The sequence below is a fragment of the Apiospora kogelbergensis genome, assembly GCF_038363985.1.
Source record: "Apiospora kogelbergensis strain CBS 113332 chromosome Unknown utg000005l_segment0_segment0, whole genome shotgun sequence".
In the NCBI taxonomy this organism is placed as follows: domain Eukaryota; kingdom Fungi; phylum Ascomycota; class Sordariomycetes; order Amphisphaeriales; family Apiosporaceae; genus Apiospora; species Apiospora kogelbergensis.
In genome coordinates, this window is record NW_027117422.1 from 3,453,150 (window position 1) to 3,474,661 (window position 21,512).

The window sequence follows — 21,512 nt, forward strand, 5'->3', positions numbered from 1 at the left end:
TACAGAGACGAGACTGCGTTGTTAGTCAGTCACTATGAGGCCTCTACACTATTATCAGACCTGTCTGGTCTGTTTAATACCTCTGTTATGTAGCTCTCTTTCTTTAGTTGCTGCAGCACCTCAACCGCAGCAGCCAGACGGCAACGACAACAACGTCAAAGCCCAATCCAAGCGCGGAGTGGCATACCAAGACGGCGCACACAAAGCGGACAACAGACTGCTCTTTTCGCCAGAGTCCCCCGTGGCTTGGTACTACACGTGGTCACTCTGGCCTGCGCCTGAGGCCGGCGAGGGCGATGGCAACAACGTCGAGTTCCTGCCCCTTGTGCATAGTACCAACGACCTGTCCTCCCAGGACAAGGCCGACGCCTTCCGCAAGCAGCTTGACGGGCTCCCGAAATCCTCGACCCACCTCCTCACCTTCAACGAGCCCGACGGCGACACGGGCTCGGGCGGCAGCGCCATCGAGCCCGAGGACGCGGCCCGGGTCTACATGGACCGCATCGCGCCTCTGCGCTCCGGCGATGGCCGCACTTGGAACATCAGCCACCCGTCCGTGACGGGCTCCCCCCGCGGTCTTGACTGGCTGCGTCGGTTCAACGAATCGTGCTGGGACCTCGATCGCAAACAGGGGTGCCCTACCGACTTCGTCGCCGTGCACTGGTACGGCGAATTTGAGGGGCTGTCCGGCTGGTTGGACACTCTGCATGGGTTCTACAACAGCACGTCGTCGTCTGAGAAGCAACAGTTGAAGTTCTGGGTCACAGAGATGGCCCTCCCTCAACAGGACGACGAGGCGACGCTCCGCATGATGAACCAGACGCTCCCTTACCTGGACGGGTTAGATTACGTGGACGGGTACGCGTGGTTCGGCGCATTCCGGAAGGGGGAAAAGGCGAACGAGTGGACAGGGGATCAGGTTTCGCTGTTCGACAAAAAGGGCGGGCTGACGGAACTTGGGTCGCTGTACCTGTCGTCGGGCGGCCCCGATCATAAGGACGGCGGAGGGTTTGAGCCGGGAAAGAAGGGGCCGCCTGGCAAAGATGACGACGAAGGTGTGGCCGCGAACGTTTGCTCGGTGTCGCGATGGGCTGCCGTGCTGTCTGGCGTGCTGGTGGCTGCCAGTCTAGTAGCATTTTGAAGCAACGAATGAGTGGACGATATTGACGATACCCTAAGGAAGGCGTACGAAATTTATGAATCTGAGATGAGAAGGGTGTATATATATATAGCTAACCCAAGCTGATTTCGTTTTTCACGCCTCCGAGATATACAACTGTTTTGGCGAGTGGCAAGCTTACGTATGTTCGGTTCAGTTCTCGCTCGAGATAGCGCGTCTCGAGTATTACGCGCGCGACTCGACTGGCAGTGGCGATCGCGACGGCAAAGCGCGAACCGTGTGTCGCGACATTCATGCCAATCGTTATGGCAACTAACGAGACTAGATTGATGGCGAGTATACCAGTATGTATACGTGGTAGCAAGAGAAGCCGGGGTTTGCAAACTAGTGGGAAGGCGATCAGGGGATGCCGGAATAGCGCGTGTGATTGGACGGGAAGGACTGATGCATCCCGCCACGCTAGACCACAGTAGGCAACAAGTAAATAGAAAGCTTCACAGCGTTCGCTGGCGGCGACTTGACACGCGGGCGATTGTTTACTTTGGATGCGGGAGAGAACGCGAGGGCGCCCGTGCCTCGGTGGGGCCTGCCACGGGCTGGGAATCCTACAAGGCCCTATAAGGTCCTATAAGGTCCTATAAGGTCCTATAAGGTCCTATAAGGTCCTATAAGGTCCTATAAGGTCCTATAAGGTCCTATAAGGGTAGGTGCATGGTCTTTGTTCAACTGACAAACATGGAAGGCAGCTTGGATCTGCCCATCGCCTTGCGCCGGACCCCGCGGCGTACAGCCGCACCGCATTGTGGGAGTCAGGAACCCCGTTCGGCAAAGACGCCCGGCAAGCCCAAGTCCAAGAAACGAGTCAGGTTCTCGGATCCAGGCCCGGGACATGACAATACGTCTGGCACCACCGGCCTGACCCCTATGGTCCGCCGCTCGTCTCTTGGGGCCATGACACCTTCGTCTAAGAGGAGGCGCTGTTCTACGCCCACAAGGGCCCACGGCGACGAAGACGACGTGGACGAGCTCGCCAATACCCCTACAAGCAACGGCACCGAGATACGATATGCGTCTCTGCGCCAAGTCCTGGACGACCGTGTTAGGCGGCGAATAAAACGCCATGGTCTCTCCGAGGAGATGAATGTGATACAAGCAGAAAAGAGACGGCGAGCCACGCAGGACCGAACAGAACTTGAACGTCTCCGGCGCGAATTGGCCGAGAAAGACGACGAGATGGAGCGACTTCGAGATGCCACCCTCTTCCAGGACACGGGGCGCATCGACGAATTGGAGCGCCAAGTCAAAGAGCTTAGAGGCGAACTGGGCAACCGTTCAAGCACCCTGGCGGATCAAACTCGGTACGGCTGGGCCACGGCTGCTCGAGATCCCTTCTCGGATAGTTACATGGGCGACGACGGCGACGGATTTGGCGACACCACTATGGGCGAGTTACTGTGTAGCACGCCGTCTCGAGCCAGGGCTTCTTTCCCAACCCCTCCTTGCACAAGCCCTACCAGACCTGCGACCCCCTGTTCCTTGCGGGGACAGTCGCCAACGCCCATATCGCATGTCAGCGTCCAGGCGTGCCTACCGGACCCAGAGAAAGAAGCGCTGGAGGCCGAGCTAGGTTCTCTGCGTCTTGAACTCACCAAGCTCACCGACGCTCTCGAAAGCCACGAGACGCTCAAATCACGCATGGCCGAAAAGCTAGCCGCGGCCCAGACCAGGCCAGACTCACAGCATGAGTCCGGTCTAGAAGCCCGCCTAGACGGCGTGCTGCAAAGCCTTTCGGACCGGACCGCAGCGCTACTGGACCTTAACGCCTCGTTGAGCACGCTGGGCTTCCGCGGTGGCGACGCCGGCGAGATCGTGTTGTCGCTAGCGTCGGCGTTTCGGTCCGCGCGGCTCGAGCTTGAGTACCTGACACCTGGGGAAATCACGCTGCCGCTGTCATCGCGCGGGGCTGAAGTGCTCGACCTTGTGCTGGTGCGCCTGCGCGACCTCGCCCGCAAGACGCGCGAGCACGAGGACGCCATCGACGAGTACCACGAGCTTGAGCTCTCGCTGCGCCAACAGCTCGGCGCCCGCGTCGGCGCCATGGACAACCTCCGCCGCGACCTGGCGGCAAGCGCGGCCCAGCTCCGCGAGAAGGACGCCCGTATCGACGAGCTCGAGGTCGGCGTCGACCGCCTGCGCGGCGCCGTGGACGGCTACCGCCGCGACGTGGGCGAGTTGGAGGCGCTAGCGCAGCGCATGGAGGAAGAAGCCGACGAAGCCCGCGCGGCCGCGGCGGCCAACGACGAGGACCTGAAGCTGTTGCACCACCAGTGGCAGAAGGAGACGGCCGACAGGCACGATGCGGCGGTGCGCGAGCTGGAGGCGCGCCTCGTGTCGGCCGCGGCCCAAACGGCCGAGCTGCGCATCCAGCTCGCCGACGTCCAGGCCCGCAAAGCGGTCGAGGTGGCGTCGCTGAACCGCGCGCACGGGCAGGGGCTCGCGCTGCGCGACGCGCGCGTGGCCGAGCTTCGCGGCGAGATCGATGGCATCAACGAGGCGCTCCGTGGCGCCCACGAGACGATCCGGCAGCTGCGCGTCGAGAATGCGGGCTTGACCACCGGCCTCGAGTCCGAAAAAGCGCGCGGCTCGCGAGGCCGTCGAGCGGGCGCAGGCGGAGCTCGAGCGAGTGCTGGCGGCGGCCACGCCGAAGCAGCAGCAGCAACCCCTGCGGCGTAGCTCTAGGGGGAAACCTGGGGTTGTTTCGACCCCTGACAATGCCGAGCAGCTTCGACCAGGTTCTTTTCTGTCGGACGGACTGGCGAGGTCCGGACAGGATAGGAAGAGACGAAGATATGATAGTGGATTGGGGTTTCTGGAAGAAGATATGGATATCTAGGAACGGCATTAAAAAGGGTTAGGGGAGGCGTTTGGAGCCGGATGTCTATCATTTAGGAGCGTTCTCTATGTCATGGCCATTGTAAGGTTTGTAAGATGATACGATGTCTAAATACCACCATTATCTTCATGCATATACCATAATGCCTTTGTGTGTGTGTGTGTGTGTGTCTTTATTCAAACTAGGAATAAATACATGTAGGGGTATCTTCATTTGCTTCCCAGCCCAGCGCCCTTGAAAACCAGGAGTGTAGTTGTTAGATCATACCCCAGCAAACGATCCTTCGCAATGTAATTAGTAACAAAACACAAAATCCTCATTTTTCAGGTCCGTTGCATTGTCGAAAGCCTTATCCGTAACCGGGCTCGTCGCCGCATTGTCGGCGACGCTGACCCCAGCGGCGGCATCGGCAGCGGTTTGCCTTCTTGCAGCTTCCTTCGCCGAGTCTAGACTGGTATCCAAAATTACGGCGCTCTTCCCCATCGCCACCCGTCTTTTGGCGTGGCTCTTGTTGAGCCGGACCAGATAGACCGTCGCCAGCCCGCAGAGGACGACGATGACAACGTAGAGGACCAGGTTGGCGGTCAATCCGCGGGTGTAGGCAGGGGCCTCCGTCTGCGTGTAGAGCTGGGGTCCAACGATGTTGCCGACCGATTGGCCGATGAAAATTACACCGCTAGTAACCTTGCGCTTCGTGTCGCCCGCTGTGTTTTGTGCAGACCACGAGTAGATCAGGGGGCTATTCGTAATAGATGTCAGCTCATGCGCCAGTCTGGGGGGGCGGGCAATTGGACCCTCAAGGTATAACCTACTGATGCCGGGGTACACGGATATAAGATAGTATCCCACCAGAAGCGGCGCCTGTCTGGAAGCCTCGTGGGGTATTATTAGTAGCATTACACATCCGATGACCGGAGGAATGCACAGCAGCGCAATCACGGGGCCTTTCATCTTCAGCTTCTGGGCCAAGAAGGCTCCGCCCAGGGTGGCGATTAGCTGGACGGCACCGAAGGGAATATTGAAGAGGATGGTCTGGAAGTCGTCGAAGCCGAAGGTCTTGATGATGAGCGGCCCAAATGTCGAGATGCCGCCTGAGGGAATGGAGATGGCGAAGATCAGGGAGAACCAAAACCACGTCTTGGGGTCGAGCAGTGCCTCGACGAGGTGGTCGTGGCGCCATTCGCGCGAAATAACGCCCATCTGGTTCGCCCGCAGCCTTTCGAGCGCAATGGCCTTGTCGTGATCGTTCAGGAATTTCGCCTCGACGGGGGAATCGGGCATGAAGAAGAACATGACGAAGGAGAAGGCAACGGTGATGACACCGAAGAAGATGAAGATTATCTGAGGCCGGAATCCATCAGTGACTGACGACGAACACAACGGACAGTTTCAAACGGCGTACCTGGTATTCTTTCAGCAACGGCGACTTGATGTGGCCGAGGCCATAACTCAATAGACTTCCGAACTACATTTCGCATGTTAGCCGCTGAACAAGGGCTTTGGTGAAGTCTTTGCTGGGAACTCACCATGTTGGTAATGCCATTCATGGCATACCAGTAGCTGGTCCGAGTCGTCTGCTCATGCCTTCTCCACCACATCTGCGTAATGGCAATGAAGCTCGGCGCGATGCTGGCTTCGAAGGCGCCCAGGAAGAACCTCGACGCGAGGAGCCCGCCGAAATTGTGCGCGGCGGCCATGCAGGCCAGCGTGACGCCCCAGCCCAAGACCATGGCGCTCGTGAACTTGGCGATGGGCAGGCGGACGAGCAGCCAGGCGAGGGGGAACTGCATGACGAGCTGGGCCAGGTACACGATGCTCCCGAGCCACGAGTACTGGTTGCCGACCAGGCGCGTGTCCTCGATCAGGCCGAAGACGGACGCGTACGCGAGCGTCGCCTTGTCCAGCGCTTGGAGGAAGTAGACGGTCAGCATGATGGGCAGGATGACCTTGTCGATGCGCCAGAGCACGCGCTTGTTGTCTGCGGGCGTCACCTCGATGCGGCCCTCGGGCACTTTGCTCAGGAACTCGGCGGCGGCATCGCGGCGGCGGTGGTGCGTGGTGATGTCCTCCACCACGTCCACCACGGCCTTGTCGACATAAGCCGGGTCCTCGTTGCCCATAGTTGTGCTATTGGAGACACTACTACTATCGCCGTGGTAAGAGCTAATCAGAGGGGTTGGCAAAAGAGAGGGAGGGAGGATGGCATGCTTGAGACGACAGGAAGAAGGAGAGGGAGGGGGAGGGATTGAGACGAGATGGCCAGAAGACGAGGAGGGCCTGGAGACGGCTTTAAGCAATGGCGAAGATCAACTACGCCGGTGCGACACCACTCGGATAACGATCTGACTGGCGGCGGCCTGTATACATGCAGCAGCTGCAGCACGGTGAGTCTGAGACCCTTGACCTCATGTCCGGGGTTGGCACGGCGCACAAGTAAGCCGAAAAGCAGACGAGGCATCCAGACCCATGGGCCCATCAGGACGCTGGAAAGCATTTCGAAGACAGCCGGAGGAGAGCCATACTGCCATAGTCATGTCTACCTCCCTACCCCATGAAACGGCCTGGGGAAATCTGGGGTCCGGGGAGAGTAGCGCAGCCCCAAGCTAGGTGGATGCCAAAAACATCTACTTTACACCACACGACAATCTCCAGGCCAAAGATGCCGACGCCCCTGCCGGTTGCCCTGGGCTTCCCTAGATTGGAAGCAAGGGTCGATCGGACGGAAGCCGACCAGAAGCCGACGAGACTGCGACGCCAGACCGGCATTGGCCCGACGTCAATGCCCATGCCCATGCCCATGCCCATGCCAATGCTTGTTCCAGACTCCCTCCTGCCTCCCCCCGCATTCCACTCCTACTAACCCCGCCCCCATTCTCCATTCCCCATTCCCCATTCTCCATTTGTTGTCACGGCCCCAAGGCCCAAGGGGAAGCCAAGGGGAAGCCAAGGCCAAGTCGCTTGCAGCTGACCGAAGACCGGCATTGCGAAAAGCATCATCTCGGTGCACAATAAGCCCGAAACTGGACTGCCACCTGCAGATAGTGCCTTATCCACGTGTGCCGGTTCTATGGCTCCTTCTACCGTCAGGCGGGCGTCGCCAAACCCAGTACCATGCAGGTTGGTTACCATATGCTTCCATCTGGCCATCGTGAGGCCACTCCTAGCCCATCATCCGCCGCCATCCTTGGACCGCCAGTCTGCGTAGTGAGCTCTCCGATGAGCGAGCCCCTCACGCCCCGTACTGAACTTGACAATTAGTCCTTACCCAAATGGTTGTCCGTGTCCTTGGACCCCGGGTCTAACGTGGCCAAGAAGAAGCCCCAGTGTCGTGTCGTGCCGTGTCCCAACCGCCCTGACAGCTGAAGTTTCCAGTCTTACTTCTTCTCACGATCGTGGATCTGCGATGTCCATACCCCCTTCTGTTATAACATTATTGATCTCCCGCCCGGACTGATTATCCTGCGATTGCTCCTTATAAAAGCCCGTCCGCTATATACATTGCCCTGAGTTGATTGCATCCTTCAACCAACCCCATCCGCGGATCTGTCACCATGCTTCACCAGTATGAACGTGTGCCTCAGCACTATCAGCTCAATGAAGCTTCGGAGAATGCAGTAGGATCGAAGCCAGCCCCGGCCATCTCACTTCGATCCAGTGACGAAAGCACATCGGATCCATGCACCTTCCAATTCGAGGCTATCCGTCCCAATGTCTTCCGCACCACCTTCACAACCCCACAGCATCCTGTTCCTCCTTTTCCAAGTGTCAAACGTGTGGCCCCGGATTTTGGCGGTGACGCCCCCGAGGTTACCACTGACCTAGACCGTTGCAGTCGAGAAATCAGGTGTGGCAAGACCAAGGCGGTTGTGGACTGGTCTAACGCACCAGTCGTTTCGCTTTTCCTGGATGGTGTTCAAAAGCCCGTCCATAGAGACCTCAACTTTCGCTCATATGCAGTGGATGCTACGGGCATCGCACACTACTCGGTGTACAAGAAAGACACGCTTCATGTTGGACTCGGCGAGAAGGCCGCCCCCCATGGATTTGAGCGGGCGCGGCTTCATCGTCTCGGCATCAGACACTTTCGGCTACGACGCTTATCGCACAGATCCACTGTACAAACACATCCCCCTCTTGATCAATGTCACTCCCTCTGGGTGCATCGGCACCTTCTCGACGTCCCATGCCAGAGGTACCTGGTCCGTTGGTTCGGAAATCGATGGCATGTGGGGTCACTTCAAGGTTTACAGGCAAGCACATGGCGGGCTGGAAGAGTATCTCATTGTAGGGGGCACGGTGGCCGAAGTTGTCCGCTCATATGCGGAATTGGCTGGCTTCCCCTTGTTGATGCCGAGATACATGATGGGCTACGTAGGCGGTGGTATGAAATACAGCATGGAGGATTCGCCTCGGGCTTGCGACGCTATCATGGGCTTCATCAAGAACTGCGAAAAACATGACATGCCGTGCTCTGCTTTCCAGATGAGTTCGGGCTACACTGTGGCAGAGACAGAGCCCAAGACACGGAACGTCTTCACTTGGAACCGCCACCGCTTTCCTGACCCCAGAGCTTTCACCAAGGAATGCCACGAGCATGGCGTGCGGCTGTTAGCAAACGTCAAGCCTTATGTCCTGGCCAACCACCCGGGCTATCCCGACCTAGCGAAAACTGGAGGCTTCTTCAGGGACCCCATTACGAAGAAGACCGCAGTGGCTCGGCTGTGGAGCGCCGGAGGCGGCGAGAGCGGAGAGGGTAGTCACATTGACTTCACTTCCAAGGCCGGCTACGAGTGGTGGTATAACGGGGTTAAAGCTCTCAAAGATGTTGGTATTGACGCCATGTGGAATGACAACAACGAGTACAACATACCTAGCGATGATTGGCAGTGTGCTCTGGAGACCGTTAACGTGCCGGGAGGAGTAGCCCGAAACGACATTGGCCTTTGGGGTCGCGCCCTCCACACAGAGTTAATGGGTAAAAGCTCACATGACGCTACCCTCGAGGCTGAGCCTGACGCTCGCCCCTTCGTTTTGACACGTAGTGCAACAGCTGGTACCATGAAATACTGTGCCAGCTCTTGGAGCGGTGACAACGTCACTAGTTGGGAGGGCATGAAGGGAGCGAATGCTCTGGCACTCAATGCGGGGTTCTCCCTTTTGCAGGTACGTCTAATCTCTGCCGGTTACTGCTTCGTTTCGTCCCCTATACTAAACCGAGTCTAGTGCTATGGCCATGACATTGGAGGGTTCGAGGGACCCCAGCCGACCCCTGAGCATCTTGTGCGCTGGATCCAGCTTGGGATCCATTCGCCTCGCTTTGTCATCAATTGCTACAAGACCAACCCCTCGGACAATCTGATTGGCGAAGTCATTGAGCCATGGCAGTACCCTTCCGTTAACCCAATCATCCGAGCCGCTATAAAGCGGCGGTATGAGCTTGTGCCCTACACCTACTCACAGATGTTGAGGTCTCACCAAGACGCAACCCCCCTCAGCGATGGACTGGCTGGGGCCACGAGTCAGACCCTACAGTGTGGTCCAAAGAATTGCTCAAGGGCGATTCTCAGTACTGGTTCGGAGACGCGATGCTTGTGGCTGGCGTATATGAGCCCGGTGTCAGCTCTGCGCGGGTCTATTTACCTCGTAAGGAGGATAAGGACCCGGGCTTCCTGAACCTTTCTGCTCCTTACCAGCACTTCGAGTCAGGGAAGTGGCATGAGGTCGAATCAACGTGGTATACCTCGATCCCAGTACTCGCCCGAATCGGCTCGGCCATCCCAGTGGGCAAGCCCGCACCGACTACCTGCCTCGCCAGAGACGATCCAGAGTTCCCAAATATTGCCAAAGATGACTGGCGCGGTGTCGAGATCTTCCCGCCGCCGGTGGCTCATGATGCAAATATACCGAGCCAGGCCGACGGTGCTCCTGTAACAGATGGAACGCATGCGACTACTCAGTCCTTCGCCAACCAATGGCTCGAGGATGATGGGACTAGCCGTGTGGAGAAGAGCGAGCTCTGCGCCTTCGAGATCACATACAGCGCCGCCTCGCCCGAGGAGATCCAGGTTGGCATAAGCATGACGAAGCAGGGCGGGTTTGAGCCGCTGTGGACCAAGAATGGTATCACCGTGGTGCTTCCGATCGGGGAGGAGCGCGTGGTCACGGCAAGTAACGCTGCGAAGGGGGAGGTCCTGGATGCTGGGCGTGATTCCAAGGGAAGAAAACTGTGGAAGCTCCAGATTTAATATGACTACATGTGAAATTTCACGCCCTGTCCGTTGAGGCAGGCAGTGATTAACAGAGGCGGAAATAGAATAAAACTCCAATACCGGGACATGTGCTTATACCGGATCCAAAACATAATACGACCCTTTTCTCTAATAACAAATTGACTTGTCCAACAGGAGCCCCAGGGCATTCCTGGCATATGATGTAGCATCAGAGCTGAACAGAGGCAACAATGTCCAATGAATGCTAAGGAAGCGTTGAGCGGTGGGCTAACTTAATCTTGTCGCTTGCTTCAAGTAGCGAATGTGTACCCAATGGCTCTCTGGTGATTACGTTCTTTGAGGCGGTGATGTCCCGTTGGGGAACGGGCTTTCGGGTACTTATGAATCATAGTGAGTCAACCTGAGTCAACATGAGCCAACGCCGTTTTAGTTAGGGTATCGTATTAGCCGACCGTGTCTCGGGCTAAGTTGACAAGTCCCGAATCAACGGGGCCGGCCGCTTGTAACCTGAGACCCGGCAACTAGATATTCGAAATCTGTCTTCGCTGCCTCGGTCTTCTGAATTGTCTTCCATCACATACCACAGACCTGTTAAAAGAAGACAAAAACTCAGACATGACCGTATCGACACGCACCGAGGACTATATCGTGACTGATCGCGGAGGCATTATCGAAAACCGCCATGCCGTCCATGCCGCCGTCGTCGATTCCTCCGGCAGGCTCCTCTACTCGGTCGGCGACCCCGCGCGCGTCACCCTAGCGCGCTCGACCGCCAAGCCCGCCCAGGCCCTGGCAATCCTCGAGACGGGGGCCGCCGAGCACTTCGGGTTTGACGAGGCCGACGTGGCGCTCCTCTGCGCCTCGCACAGCAGCGAGGACCGCCATGTCGCCCGGTCGCGTCGCATGCTTGCCCGCGTCCCCACGCTCCAAGAGTCGGATCTGCGCTGCGGCGGGCACCCGGCCGTTTCCGACTCCGTGAACCAGTCGTGGACCCGGTCCGGCTTCGTCCCCACGGGCATTTGTAACAACTGCTCCGGCAAGCACGTGGGCATGCTGGCGGGCGCGGCCGTATTGGGTGCGCCCTTTGATGGCTACGAGAGGCCGGAGCACCCGATGCAGATCCGCGTCAGACGGGTCACGGAGGACTTGGCGGGGCTGGAGTCGGCGAGTGATATTGGTGGCGGTATCGCCTGGGGCGTAGATGGGTGTAATCTCCCGGCGCCGGCGATGCCGCTGAAGGACCTCGCTCGAACGTTTGCCGCCTTTGCTCAGGCAGCCGACGACGAAGAAAAAGGTGCAGCTGGTGGCAATGTTGGCAACGGACGCAAGAGCACCGGCGCCGAAGGAAGGACCCGCAACATGGCTCGCATCTTCCACGCGATGTCGGACTACCCCGAGATGGTGGGCGGCGAAGGCCGCTTCTGCACGCTGTTCATGCAGGCCTACGGCGGCCATCTCATAGGGAAGCTCGGGGCGGACGGCTGCTACGGGGTCGGCATCCGCGCCTCGGAGCAGACCGGACGCATCAGCGGGGGCAGCTCAGAAGGACAGGCGTTGGGCCTCGCAGTCAAGATCGAGGACGGGAGCATAGAGATGCTCTATGTGGCAGTCATGGAGATCCTGAAACAGCTCAGGATTGGTGACGCTGAGGCATGGGGAAAGCTCTCGCATTTCCATCGCCTGGAGCGGAAGAACACCATGAATATCGTGACCGGGCAAGTCACGCCTCTTTTCGAGGTCCAAACGATGCAGAGGTCACTGTAGCCAGTCCCATGCACCATTCCGCTCCTCAATTCGTGATAATGCTCGAAAATGTCAATTTCTCCCGTGTGTCGCACCGAATACCATTACACGAATAAGTACAAGTGAAACCCCGTCATATACTTGGGGCTGTCTCGAATGAAAGGCTACATCACACCTCAACAGCAGTCATCCGACGATTCACGATGTCCATGGCAAACATGGGTCCCACACCAACATCTAATCCGACCAGGGCCGCCTCGGGGACCCTCGCCCCCTCTTGGACCCTGCTCTCCTTGAGGGCCTCTTGGCCCTTGTTCGCCCCTGGCGGCATGTCAGACTGGTCACTCGTTTGGAAAGGAACATGGGAGGTTACTTAGGTCCCGGGCAGCCCTTGTCTCCACGACCACAAGGGCCTCTTTCACCAGGTGGTCCAGGTGGTCCCGGGGGCCGTCTGCCCCTTCCGGCCCTTCCAGTCCTTCAGGTCCCAGTGGTCCGGGTGGTCCAGGCGGCCCGGGTGATCCAGGTGGTCCGTGGGGTCCAGGTGCCCCTTCTGGACCTGGCGTGCCGTCCCGTCTTCAACATATGAGTTAGTGGTAGCGCACAGGAAGATACAGGAAGAAGATTCTTACCCAGGTGTCCCTGGGCGTCCCTCAGCTCCCGGGCGCCCTTCAGCCCCCGGGCGTCCCTCGGCTCCTGGGCGACCGTCGGCTCCTGGGCGGCCTTCGGCCCCTGGACGACCGTCGCGACCATCTTTACCTTGTGGTCCAGCAGGCCTATAGAGGGAAAATCAGCTTATTTGCCGGCCACCACCATAAACGTATCCTGATAGGTTAAGAATTCACACTTACCCCTGTGGGCCTGTTTGCCCCTTCGCGCCAGGAGGCCCAGCGGTTCCTTGCGGTCCTTGCGGTCCTTGCAGTCCTTGCGGTCCTCGCGCACCGGTTTGGCCTACGTACGATGAGACAAAAGGGTCCGTACCATCGCGGCGGGTGGTTATGAAGTAGAGGGGTAAACGCACCAGCAACACCATCAGAACCCGATGGACCAGGTTCACCTTGAGCTGATAGGTAGAATAGATAAGTACGTATGGCCTATGGAGAAAATGTCCATATTGAGAGTTGACTTACGACCCAGCGCTCCCTGCACCCCTGGTTCACCTCGAAGTCCCGGGATCCCTTGAGGCCCTCGGGGGCCCGGGGGCCCGCGAAATCCACAGCGCTTGGGGGGTGGGCGACGCGGATGTCCTTTCAGACTTCTTGGCGGACTGGACGTTTCGCGATCACGGCACCTGTTGCGGCACAGGAAGCATAGGAGGAGCGCAAGACATGAAAGACCTAGGACCAAGCCCAAAATGACCACACCTGTTGTTGATATACCACCTGACCCCCAGCGGGGGGCAGGTTCTGGGGTGGCGCTGGTGGAGGTCGCAGCTAACGGAGGCAAAGTGGTAGCGCCAGGCTCGTCATTACCCAGTGTGATGGTAGTCGTGCTGGTCAAGGTCGGTCTGCTCATGACCAGGGTGACTACGCTCGGCCGTCGAACGGCTAAAGCCGGCGTGGCCAGCCGTGAGGTATGCGCAAAGGACGTCTCAGCACCGGAAGCTGGTATTGCCATCTTCAGAATATCATACATGAACTAGAGAGCGTCTGGATCATCTGAATCACATTGTTTGTTTCTGTAGTGACTACATAACTGGGAAAAGCTGGGAAGCTCTCAAGTCCAAGCCAACGTCCACCCAAGCACCTAACAACATACACACTTCAAGATATCTCGAGGCTCTGCGTATACCATGCGGGAGGCCCACGAACGGGCCGGGGCGTCATCGAGGCTACAATGATTTGCTTGGTTTCGAGGCTCGAATGCGCTGTCCCCGGTGTGATTGCCCGTTGACGACCGTCTCCAATTGGGCGGGGATGCAGCAAACCATACATGAACAATAAGGCAAGAAACCCGAAACGGCTTGGTTTCCCGCATGACAGGCATGCACTTCTGACAACTCATGCAATCTTTGGCAAATCATGCCGCCACCCGATAGTCTGCATCGCTCGTCGTAGCTGGTCAAGTGCAACACAGTACTGGCAACAGGTTCCGACTGGCCACCCCGGCAAGGCTCTTATTGAAGGGAATGCAATATCCTACTCACTTCACACCGATACGCGTTTGAACTAAATTGAGCATGCCAAGTAGGATAGTTCGTTTGCCTTGATTATGGATGCCGTGCCACGGACTTTCAGTAATCGGGTAAGGGAGAAATGTCTGGGACTAAGGGGGTGGCACCAGGTCCCCAGCTACCCTGGCCATATGTGTGCTGGAAATACTACGAGGGAATCAGATAATCTCTGGCCCCTTCGGTACAATGAAGCACAACGATAGCCTCGGACCCAAGGGCGAGCGCAGATCTGGCGCGAGGATCTGCACACACCCGTCTCAGCGCGGCAAGTGTAGCCGCGCCACAGGGGCCTGCCAGGATGCCGCTGCTCTTCAATTCTTCTACGGCCGAATGTGATTCCTGGTCACTTACAACGACACTTGCGTCTACGCCTTGGCTTAAGACTGGCCAGGCCAGCGTGGACAAGCTGCCGCAGTTCATGCCGTTCATGATGGTGTCCGCAGTCGGCACCAGCGTAGGCTGCCCGGCCCCGAGAGATGTTTTCAGAGAGGCCGCCGTGGTCGCCTCCACTGCAATCACCATTGCGCTCCCGTGCTGCGCCTGACGCTCGGCGGCTTTGTAGTGCTGAGCCACAGCCTGGGCGATGGAGCCCGCACCGCAAGGCACGACAGCATGCGTTGCCGCGTTGCCGCCTGTGAGCTCCGGAACCTGTTTATCCGACTCGGCAAGCATGCTGCTGTAACCTTCTACGAAGTACTGCAGCTATGGATTAGCAGTCTCATCTCGCCAGCTAAGCAATGCTGCGTTGACATGGGAAGCAGAGTCTCCTCTAATAATGGGAGAGACAAGGTGCGAACGTCACATCGCCATCACTGCTCATACCTTCGGCACCACCTCGTACCCATCGAGACCAACGTCCAGCACCAAGACGCTCTCTTTCATCTCCTTGGCCTCCTTGCGAATGATGGGGATGGTATCCTCGTACGTGCCCTTAACGACGAGGACCTCGGCACCCTCGCCGCGGATCTTTTGCCGCGTGGCTTCGCTCATGTACTCTGGCACGAAGACACGGACGGGCAGGCCGAGGTACTTGGCCATGCGCGCGACGGCGCGGCCGCAGTTACCCTCGGTGCTTGTGACGATGCGGAGGCCGCGGTCCCTCGCGATAGACCCGAGCTCGGCCACTGACATCAAAGTGGTGGCGGCGGTGGCTTGTTGCTTGTCGTCCAGACCGAGGGCCGTCAGTACAGCGCGGTACGCAGCCCACGACGCGCCGAGAATCTTGAAGGCGGGTAGGCCGAAGCGGTTCGATTCATCTTTTACCAGGACGTGGGACAGGCCCAACGCCACGGCGACTGCGGGAAGCGTGTGCAGGGTCGTCTCATTATAGGAGGGGAGGGACTGGTGGAAGGCGAGGACGATGGACTCATCGGTGGCCTTTCCTGTCTCGCCGGGGGCCGGCTTGTAAGTATAGCCCCGCGCCATGGGGTTGAGATGGATCATTGAGGATGCCATTATCGTATTGAGGAGCGAGATAGCGAAACTAGACTAGCCAGAACAATGAGTTGCATGCACGAATCGTCTGCCAAACCTCTCACGCTTGACCTGATCGCGTTGTTACGAGGCAATGACGTAGAGCGAACCAAAAGAAACGAAGATATGAGAATGAAAGCATACGAGTGCTGGGAATCACGGCATTTATTTGCCGGACGGGGGCTGACATGCGCCGAGACGAGGAGGTGAGCCAGCTTAGGTAGACATGGTGAATACGCAAGCGTCGCATTGGACAGGGCGCGCCGAGCCCCTCCCCATCTCCGGATCGTGCCCCGCTTGCGGAACCGATGATGGCCGAGAGTAACCTCCACTCTGCCTCCTAGCTCGAGCTGGTGTTCCGCCAGACTTGCTATGTCAAGTTGTTTTACGAGAACGGCACAGGAAACACCAAAAGAGATATACCATGCTGGTTTGTAGTGGGTGCTGGGGTAGCATGTTGGCATGTTCATTTCTTGCTTTCTATTGCTTTTGTACAGGTCTGTACACGACCGATTGCCGATTGCCCGACCGCCCATTGGTGATACACGTGGTAGATGATACACAGAGTCAGCTCCAAGAATGACCCGGGGACGCGATGCAAGATGGGTATGCGACGTTATAGCACGCATCTGCCTCGCTGCGGGGCCCTCCTACTCTCGCTCGGCGTGCTTCGGGTTGTCGACCATATTCGTCTTTGCCTGTCCTTGGCTTCTCCCGGGCCGATCAGAAGCCCAAATTTCGGAGAAAGGCTACAACTTCGTCCCGTTTGTGGCCCTGGTGTTTTGTTAGAAACACATTTGGTGAATGGGATCATTGGCCGTTTCGCGACCCAGTGTGTAGGGCCGCGATACTGCTGAAATGCATGCCCGGTATTCCAAGGGCATTGCCAGATGGCGCCGGGCAAGCCATGCGCTTACCTTGACTAGTATATGACCCGTCACATTTCCAACCTTGACATCGTGGGTTGGTATGTCCAGAAACTGCGCAATATCTTGTTTCAATGCCTGGAGATTTCCCTCTCCTTTCTTCACCAAAGTCATAAGGCGGGTTCCCTGAGTCTTGCGCTGGTACACGGCCAGTTTGTTCAGATGGGTCCGTCCAACGAAGTACGGCAGAGCCGGTATTGAACGCGCTGGCCCTGTTGCGGCTGCGCTGCTCAGCTCCGAGGGAGTGGCGATGGGTGCCTGTGGTGGTGTTTGAGTAGTCGCGGTCGTCAGGAATCGAGCACAGATGGGTGTGGCGGCGTTGTGCGCGGCGAACGGTAGCCGGACGGCTGTCGCCGCCCGCAGCGGTGTAAGAGTGCGCCAGGACATTGTGGTGGCAGGGGGCGTGTGGTTTGTCGTCTTGCGGCGATGTCTTCACGTCTTCACGTCTTCACGTCTTCGCTGGGCCGGCTTTGCTTGAACTTTTCGAGGCCGAAGCAATAAAGTGGGGTCCCGGTTCGATCGATCCACTGGCTCTGGCCGCTGACTAAACGGCAGATTTTCGGGTTGACTCGCCCTTGTTTTGTCTCCTCTTTCCCCCCCCAAAAGTTCCTGACCGTCGCCAGCCCCACCAAATAGAACCATTTCTCAACTTTGTGTGCAAAATCGCTTCGCCCCGTGCCCCTCAATTCGCCTTCCTGCTGTAGAGAATTTCGGGCAACGGTGAATCGCGGCCTCAACCCACCTCAAAAGTACCGTCAAAACCGAATCCCCGGACACCGACAACATGGCCGAGTACGATTTGATGCCGAAGCTCGTCGGTCATCTTGACCGACACATGATATTCCCTCTGCTGGAGTTCGCTACTGGCCAGATCCCCGAAGACGACGATGCCAAGACCCGCGAGATCACAAAGGCCAAATATGAGCTGCTCAAGACGACCAACATGACCGACTTCGTCGGCAACCTCAAGGCCGACCTCGAGGACCTGGAAGAGATCCCCGCCGAGTTCAACGACATGCGCCAGAAGGTCTTGACCCGCCTGTCGCAGTTTGAGGAGGATACCAGCAAGATCACCGATCTTCTGGGACGCGAGGAGGTCGTCAACAACCTGCGCAGCGACAAGGTTGCCAACTTGGAGTTCTTGAAGAAGGAGCACGAGGTATGCAAAAATCACGTATCGCGAATCAAGAAAACAAGATGCTAATGCGAGACGCTTTAGGTCACGATTGACAATGTCAACGCCCTCTACGAGTTTGGCAACTTCCAGTACAGCTGTGGTAACTACGGCGCTGCCGCTGAGCTGCTGTACCAGTTCCGTGTGCTGTCGACCGATAACGACAAAGTCGCCGCCGCCACCTGGGGAAAGCTTGCCTCGGAGATCCTCATCACCAACTGGGAGGGCGCCGTCGAGGAGATCACCAAGGTCAAGGAGAGCATTGACTCGAGACTCTTCAACAACCCTCTGGCGCAGCTCAAGAGCCGCAGCTGGCTGATCCACTGGGCTCTGTTCCCTCTGTTCAACGACGAGGGCTCGCGCGACACCATCCTGGACCTCTTCTTCAGCCCCCCTTCATCAACACGATCCAGACCAGCTGCCCTTGGGTCCTGAGATACTTGGCCGCTGCCGTTATTACTGGCCGCGGGCGGACACGCAACTCGGGCCAGCACCAGAAGCAGCTGAAGGACATTGTGCGCATTGTCAAGCAGGAAGCCTACGAGTACAGCGACCCCGTCACCGACTTTGTGCGGGCTCTGTACATCGATTTCGATTTCGAGGAGGCCCAACGCCAGCTGTCGCTCGCGGACGAGCTTCTCCGGGCCGACTTCTTCCTCTTCTCTGCGGCCGACTCCTTCCTGGATGCGGCGCGTCACCTGATCTCGGAGAGCTACTGCAAGATCCACTCGCGCATCGACATCAAGGATCTGAGCACGCGCCTGGGCCTGGATCAGGACGAGGGCGAGAAGTGGATTGTTAACCTCATCCGCGACACGCGTGTGGATGCCAAGATCGATTACAAGGAAGGCACAGTCGTCATGAACCACCCCCGAGCAGCGTGTACCAGCAGGTGATTGAGCGAACAAAGGGCGGGTTCTTCCGCACCCAGGTTTTGACTGCCGCTGTTGCCCGATAGGATGGGCAGAAGGCTGGGAGCACTGGAAAGCACTGGGACTAGATTCTGATGGTATGTATCCTAATATCATGAGATACAACATGGCCATGACGGTATCTGGTAATGACATGCATTACGCACGGCGTTTCGGGGAAGGACACGATCGATTGACCAAAAGGCGGTTAGACCTGTATGGATAGCAATTGCTTTGAGAATCACGATACTAGCTAAGCAGACGCGTTTCTCCCGATGCCACGTGAGTGAATCTTTCTCCACACCAGGCAGTGTTTTGCAGGCAGAGCAGGCAGAGCAGGCGGCAGGAAGCAGGAAGCAGGAGGCAGGAAGCAGGAAGGCAGGCTCTTCCGGGCAAGCCCCAGTTGCAAAAGTTGGGCCTAGCGTCTGATTGGGCAGAAGTGGGCTGGCAGTGTTTTCGCCTCGGGCTCTGATTGGCGCAGTGGCTCGGGGAGACAGGGCGTCCGTAGGGGTGACGTAGCGATCGGCAGGGTCAGTCGTGGTTTGCGGCAGCCGCCATCCTCCAAATAAGAAACGGTCAAAGTCCAAGTCCAAACTGCCCTCGGGATGAACTGGACCCTGACTTTCCCTGAATCCAATGCCTCTCCCACCCCCCCTCTCCAGAGAGAGAGAAGAAAAAAAAGTCCGGTTAGCTAGCTGCCGTCTGCCCTGTCGGTAGTTCGGTTCACTTCATTATTTCTAACATAATAGTGCCCATCCATCAAATCACCACCACTTACTACTTACTCACTGCTGTCCTCGCTGTCCTGCTTGCCCTGCTGAGCCCCCTCTGCCCGCCCCATATTGCTGGAAACTTTCATCAAACTGGGAACATGGTTGCATGCATCGCCCATGCCATCTCAGCGACTGAGGGGCCCGATTGAATCTTCTCGGCCATACTAATACTGCTACTCCTCTGCCTAACCTCGTGTCCTGTATTCGCCTAGCCAGGCTCTTGAAAAAAAAAACCCAAAAACCAAGTACTTGCCATCCAAGCAGAGACCTCGAGTTGATTGACATCTTCGTCGAATCCCGCTTCTCCGTCTTCTTCTAAATCCCTTTCTTGCTGGTCGGTCGATCGACTCGATTTTGTTTTAGTGATCCGACGGGCATGACGACGCAACGCCTCGACGACCACCCCTTGGTCGTAGCTGCTACGAGCCTTGGCCTCCTACCCCCACCCGGCTTCTCTTCCATTGCCATTCCGTTGCCGGCGCCCTCCCTATACCTGAATACGTTTACCACCGCCCCGGTAAATCCACTGGGCGAGCCCGAGGATGGGGACCAAGATGAACCCTCGCCGCCCATCTTGCTTCCCCCGTCTCGCGCCAGCTCGTTGTCGGCCAGGTCTTCGATAGGACGCAGGCAACCTGTGCCCCCAAGCCCAAGGGTGCCTACACTCTGCTTTGTGTCGATGATAATCATGTGAACCAGAAGGTATGGCAACTCTGTCCACATATCCTATCTATGTCATCCGAGTGGCAAGCTAATATACGATGGGCAGCTGACCAGCATGCTATGCGAGAAATATGGGCAGCCCTGTGAGGTTGCATCCAACGGACGCGAGGCTGTGGACATGTACAAATCAGACCCCGAGCGTTTTCGCTGTATCCTGATGGGTAAGTACCATGTGCCTTGAGCTTCTGCCGTGCCTCCCCACGACTTGAGCTCTGTGCCCGAGCTCGTGTTACAAGTGGCACAAGTAGACATTGCACAGCATCACTGACTTAGATCGCGAACAGACTCGTCAATGCCGGTCCTCAATGGGTTTGATGCCGCGCGCGAGATTCGTGCCTTTGAGGAGGAATACATGGACCTACCCACACCCATCATGTCAGCATCTGACCTGAAACCATCCGGCTCTGTCAGAGTTCTGGCCACCGAGGACGTTGCGGATAAAAAACGCCCCTATAAGCGGCCAACTCGTCGGGCCATACTTGTGGGCGCTTCAGCACCCGGAGCTGCAGCACTCAGCTCTCGGTATACAGACGCGGGCTTCGACCTCGTCATGAGCAAGCCATATCACGTGCGCATGATTGTGGACTTGCTCTTTGGCGGACCCGCAACCAACATCGTGAGCCTCTATGGGGGATTGACGAGAAAGAACTTCTCGACGCGGGCTACCCTTTACAGTTGCGACCTTGGTCACCGTCTTGCGAAACAAACGTGAGGGATGCTGTGGCCGGGGCAGTGAGATAAACAGGAGGTATTTCGGGCGTGTCGTTACTGCGTTGATATTGCGAGACCCTTGTATTAGTACGATATTATTTGTTTTAATCCGCCTTGCCGCAAGGGTTGGCGAGAGAGTTTGATCATAGCACCGGCGTTTCTCTGGGATGGATGGGATGGATGGGATGGACGGGTCGGATGGGATGGACGGGTCGGATGGGATGGACGGGTCATGGAGCCGGGCCCGCACGGTGTTGGTTGCATATAGAGAACGATACGCAAGTTTTATTACCATTTGCAGAACTATGATTCGCATTTCTTTGGTGTGATCGGTACTGTTCATGTCGTGTAGCTTAGCATGTATACATACATACACACGGCCAAGGACGTGTGCAAGAAAAGGCGGCCGGGCAGGTGCGAGGATGGCAGTCCCATGTGCCTTCCAGGGAGTCAAGCACGACTTGCGCTCTCCCGACCTAGAAAAACAACGTCGGATCGCCCAGTTAGCTGGGCCTCGTTCCTCTCTTCTGTCATCCCGAGAATCCACCTCAGTGCAGAAAGCAACCACCATATCATCAATATGGCTTCATTTCCAGCAAATATTCATCCAGGCCCTCCTCCGGGGACCCCTTCAGCCAATGACGTCTGGCGAGCCTTTGCTCACC

The 21,512-nt window shown here is 57.5% G+C and overlaps 10 protein-coding genes across 10 annotated transcripts; 6 read left to right on the forward strand and 4 right to left on the reverse strand.

Moving 5' to 3' along the window:
- Window positions 1-34: 34 nt before the first annotated feature.
- Window positions 35-1,141, forward strand: PG998_007718 (glycoside hydrolase family 128 protein; the record flags this gene model as incomplete). The annotated part of the gene is made up of 2 exons (XM_066874534.1): window positions 35-67; window positions 131-1,141. The coding sequence occupies 2 exons, from the start codon at window positions 35-37 to the stop codon at window positions 1,139-1,141; spliced, it is 1,044 nt and encodes a 347-aa protein (XP_066730479.1).
- Window positions 1,142-1,855: 714 nt separating this feature from the next.
- PG998_007719 (uncharacterized protein) lies at window positions 1,856-3,853 on the forward strand (the record flags this gene model as incomplete). The annotated part of the gene is made up of 1 exon (XM_066874535.1): window positions 1,856-3,853. One exon carries the CDS (start codon window positions 1,856-1,858, stop codon window positions 3,851-3,853), a length of 1,998 nt encoding a protein of 665 aa, XP_066730480.1.
- Window positions 3,854-4,307: 454 nt separating this feature from the next.
- PG998_007720 (MFS general substrate transporter) lies at window positions 4,308-6,507 on the reverse strand (the record flags this gene model as incomplete). Its single annotated transcript, XM_066874536.1, has 4 exons — window positions 4,308-5,354; window positions 5,416-5,478; window positions 5,540-6,290; window positions 6,341-6,507. 4 exons carry the CDS (start codon window positions 6,505-6,507, stop codon window positions 4,308-4,310), a joined length of 2,028 nt encoding a protein of 675 aa, XP_066730481.1.
- Window positions 6,508-7,564: 1,057 nt separating this feature from the next.
- Window positions 7,565-10,258, forward strand: PG998_007721 (glycosyl hydrolase family 31; the record flags this gene model as incomplete). The annotated part of the gene is made up of 4 exons (XM_066874537.1): window positions 7,565-8,078; window positions 8,122-9,176; window positions 9,237-9,442; window positions 9,493-10,258. The coding sequence occupies 4 exons, from the start codon at window positions 7,565-7,567 to the stop codon at window positions 10,256-10,258; spliced, it is 2,541 nt and encodes an 846-aa protein (XP_066730482.1).
- Window positions 10,259-10,858: 600 nt separating this feature from the next.
- Window positions 10,859-12,007, forward strand: PG998_007722 (uncharacterized protein; the record flags this gene model as incomplete). The annotated part of the gene is made up of 1 exon (XM_066874538.1): window positions 10,859-12,007. The coding sequence occupies one exon, from the start codon at window positions 10,859-10,861 to the stop codon at window positions 12,005-12,007; it is 1,149 nt and encodes a 382-aa protein (XP_066730483.1).
- Window positions 12,008-12,155: 148 nt separating this feature from the next.
- PG998_007723 (uncharacterized protein) lies at window positions 12,156-13,600 on the reverse strand (the record flags this gene model as incomplete). Its single annotated transcript, XM_066874539.1, has 6 exons — window positions 12,156-12,307; window positions 12,360-12,559; window positions 12,616-12,759; window positions 12,835-12,934; window positions 13,005-13,046; window positions 13,114-13,600. 6 exons carry the CDS (start codon window positions 13,598-13,600, stop codon window positions 12,156-12,158), a joined length of 1,125 nt encoding a protein of 374 aa, XP_066730484.1.
- Window positions 13,601-14,303: 703 nt separating this feature from the next.
- Window positions 14,304-15,611, reverse strand: PG998_007724 (uncharacterized protein; the record flags this gene model as incomplete). Its single annotated transcript, XM_066874540.1, has 2 exons — window positions 14,304-14,858; window positions 14,979-15,611. The coding sequence occupies 2 exons, from the start codon at window positions 15,609-15,611 to the stop codon at window positions 14,304-14,306; spliced, it is 1,188 nt and encodes a 395-aa protein (XP_066730485.1).
- A 741-nt stretch (window positions 15,612-16,352) lies between these two features.
- PG998_007725 (mitochondrial 54S ribosomal protein mL49) lies at window positions 16,353-16,942 on the reverse strand (the record flags this gene model as incomplete). Its single annotated transcript, XM_066874541.1, has 2 exons — window positions 16,353-16,403; window positions 16,547-16,942. The coding sequence occupies 2 exons, from the start codon at window positions 16,940-16,942 to the stop codon at window positions 16,353-16,355; spliced, it is 447 nt and encodes a 148-aa protein (XP_066730486.1).
- A 397-nt stretch (window positions 16,943-17,339) lies between these two features.
- PG998_007726 (eukaryotic translation initiation factor 3 subunit E) lies at window positions 17,340-18,625 on the forward strand (the record flags this gene model as incomplete). The annotated part of the gene is made up of 3 exons (XM_066874542.1): window positions 17,340-17,714; window positions 17,775-17,978; window positions 18,041-18,625. The coding sequence occupies 3 exons, from the start codon at window positions 17,340-17,342 to the stop codon at window positions 18,623-18,625; spliced, it is 1,164 nt and encodes a 387-aa protein (XP_066730487.1).
- Window positions 18,626-20,191: 1,566 nt separating this feature from the next.
- PG998_007727 (uncharacterized protein) lies at window positions 20,192-20,848 on the forward strand (the record flags this gene model as incomplete). The annotated part of the gene is made up of 2 exons (XM_066874543.1): window positions 20,192-20,297; window positions 20,421-20,848. The coding sequence occupies 2 exons, from the start codon at window positions 20,192-20,194 to the stop codon at window positions 20,846-20,848; spliced, it is 534 nt and encodes a 177-aa protein (XP_066730488.1).
- Between the last annotated feature and the right edge of the window lie 664 nt (window positions 20,849-21,512).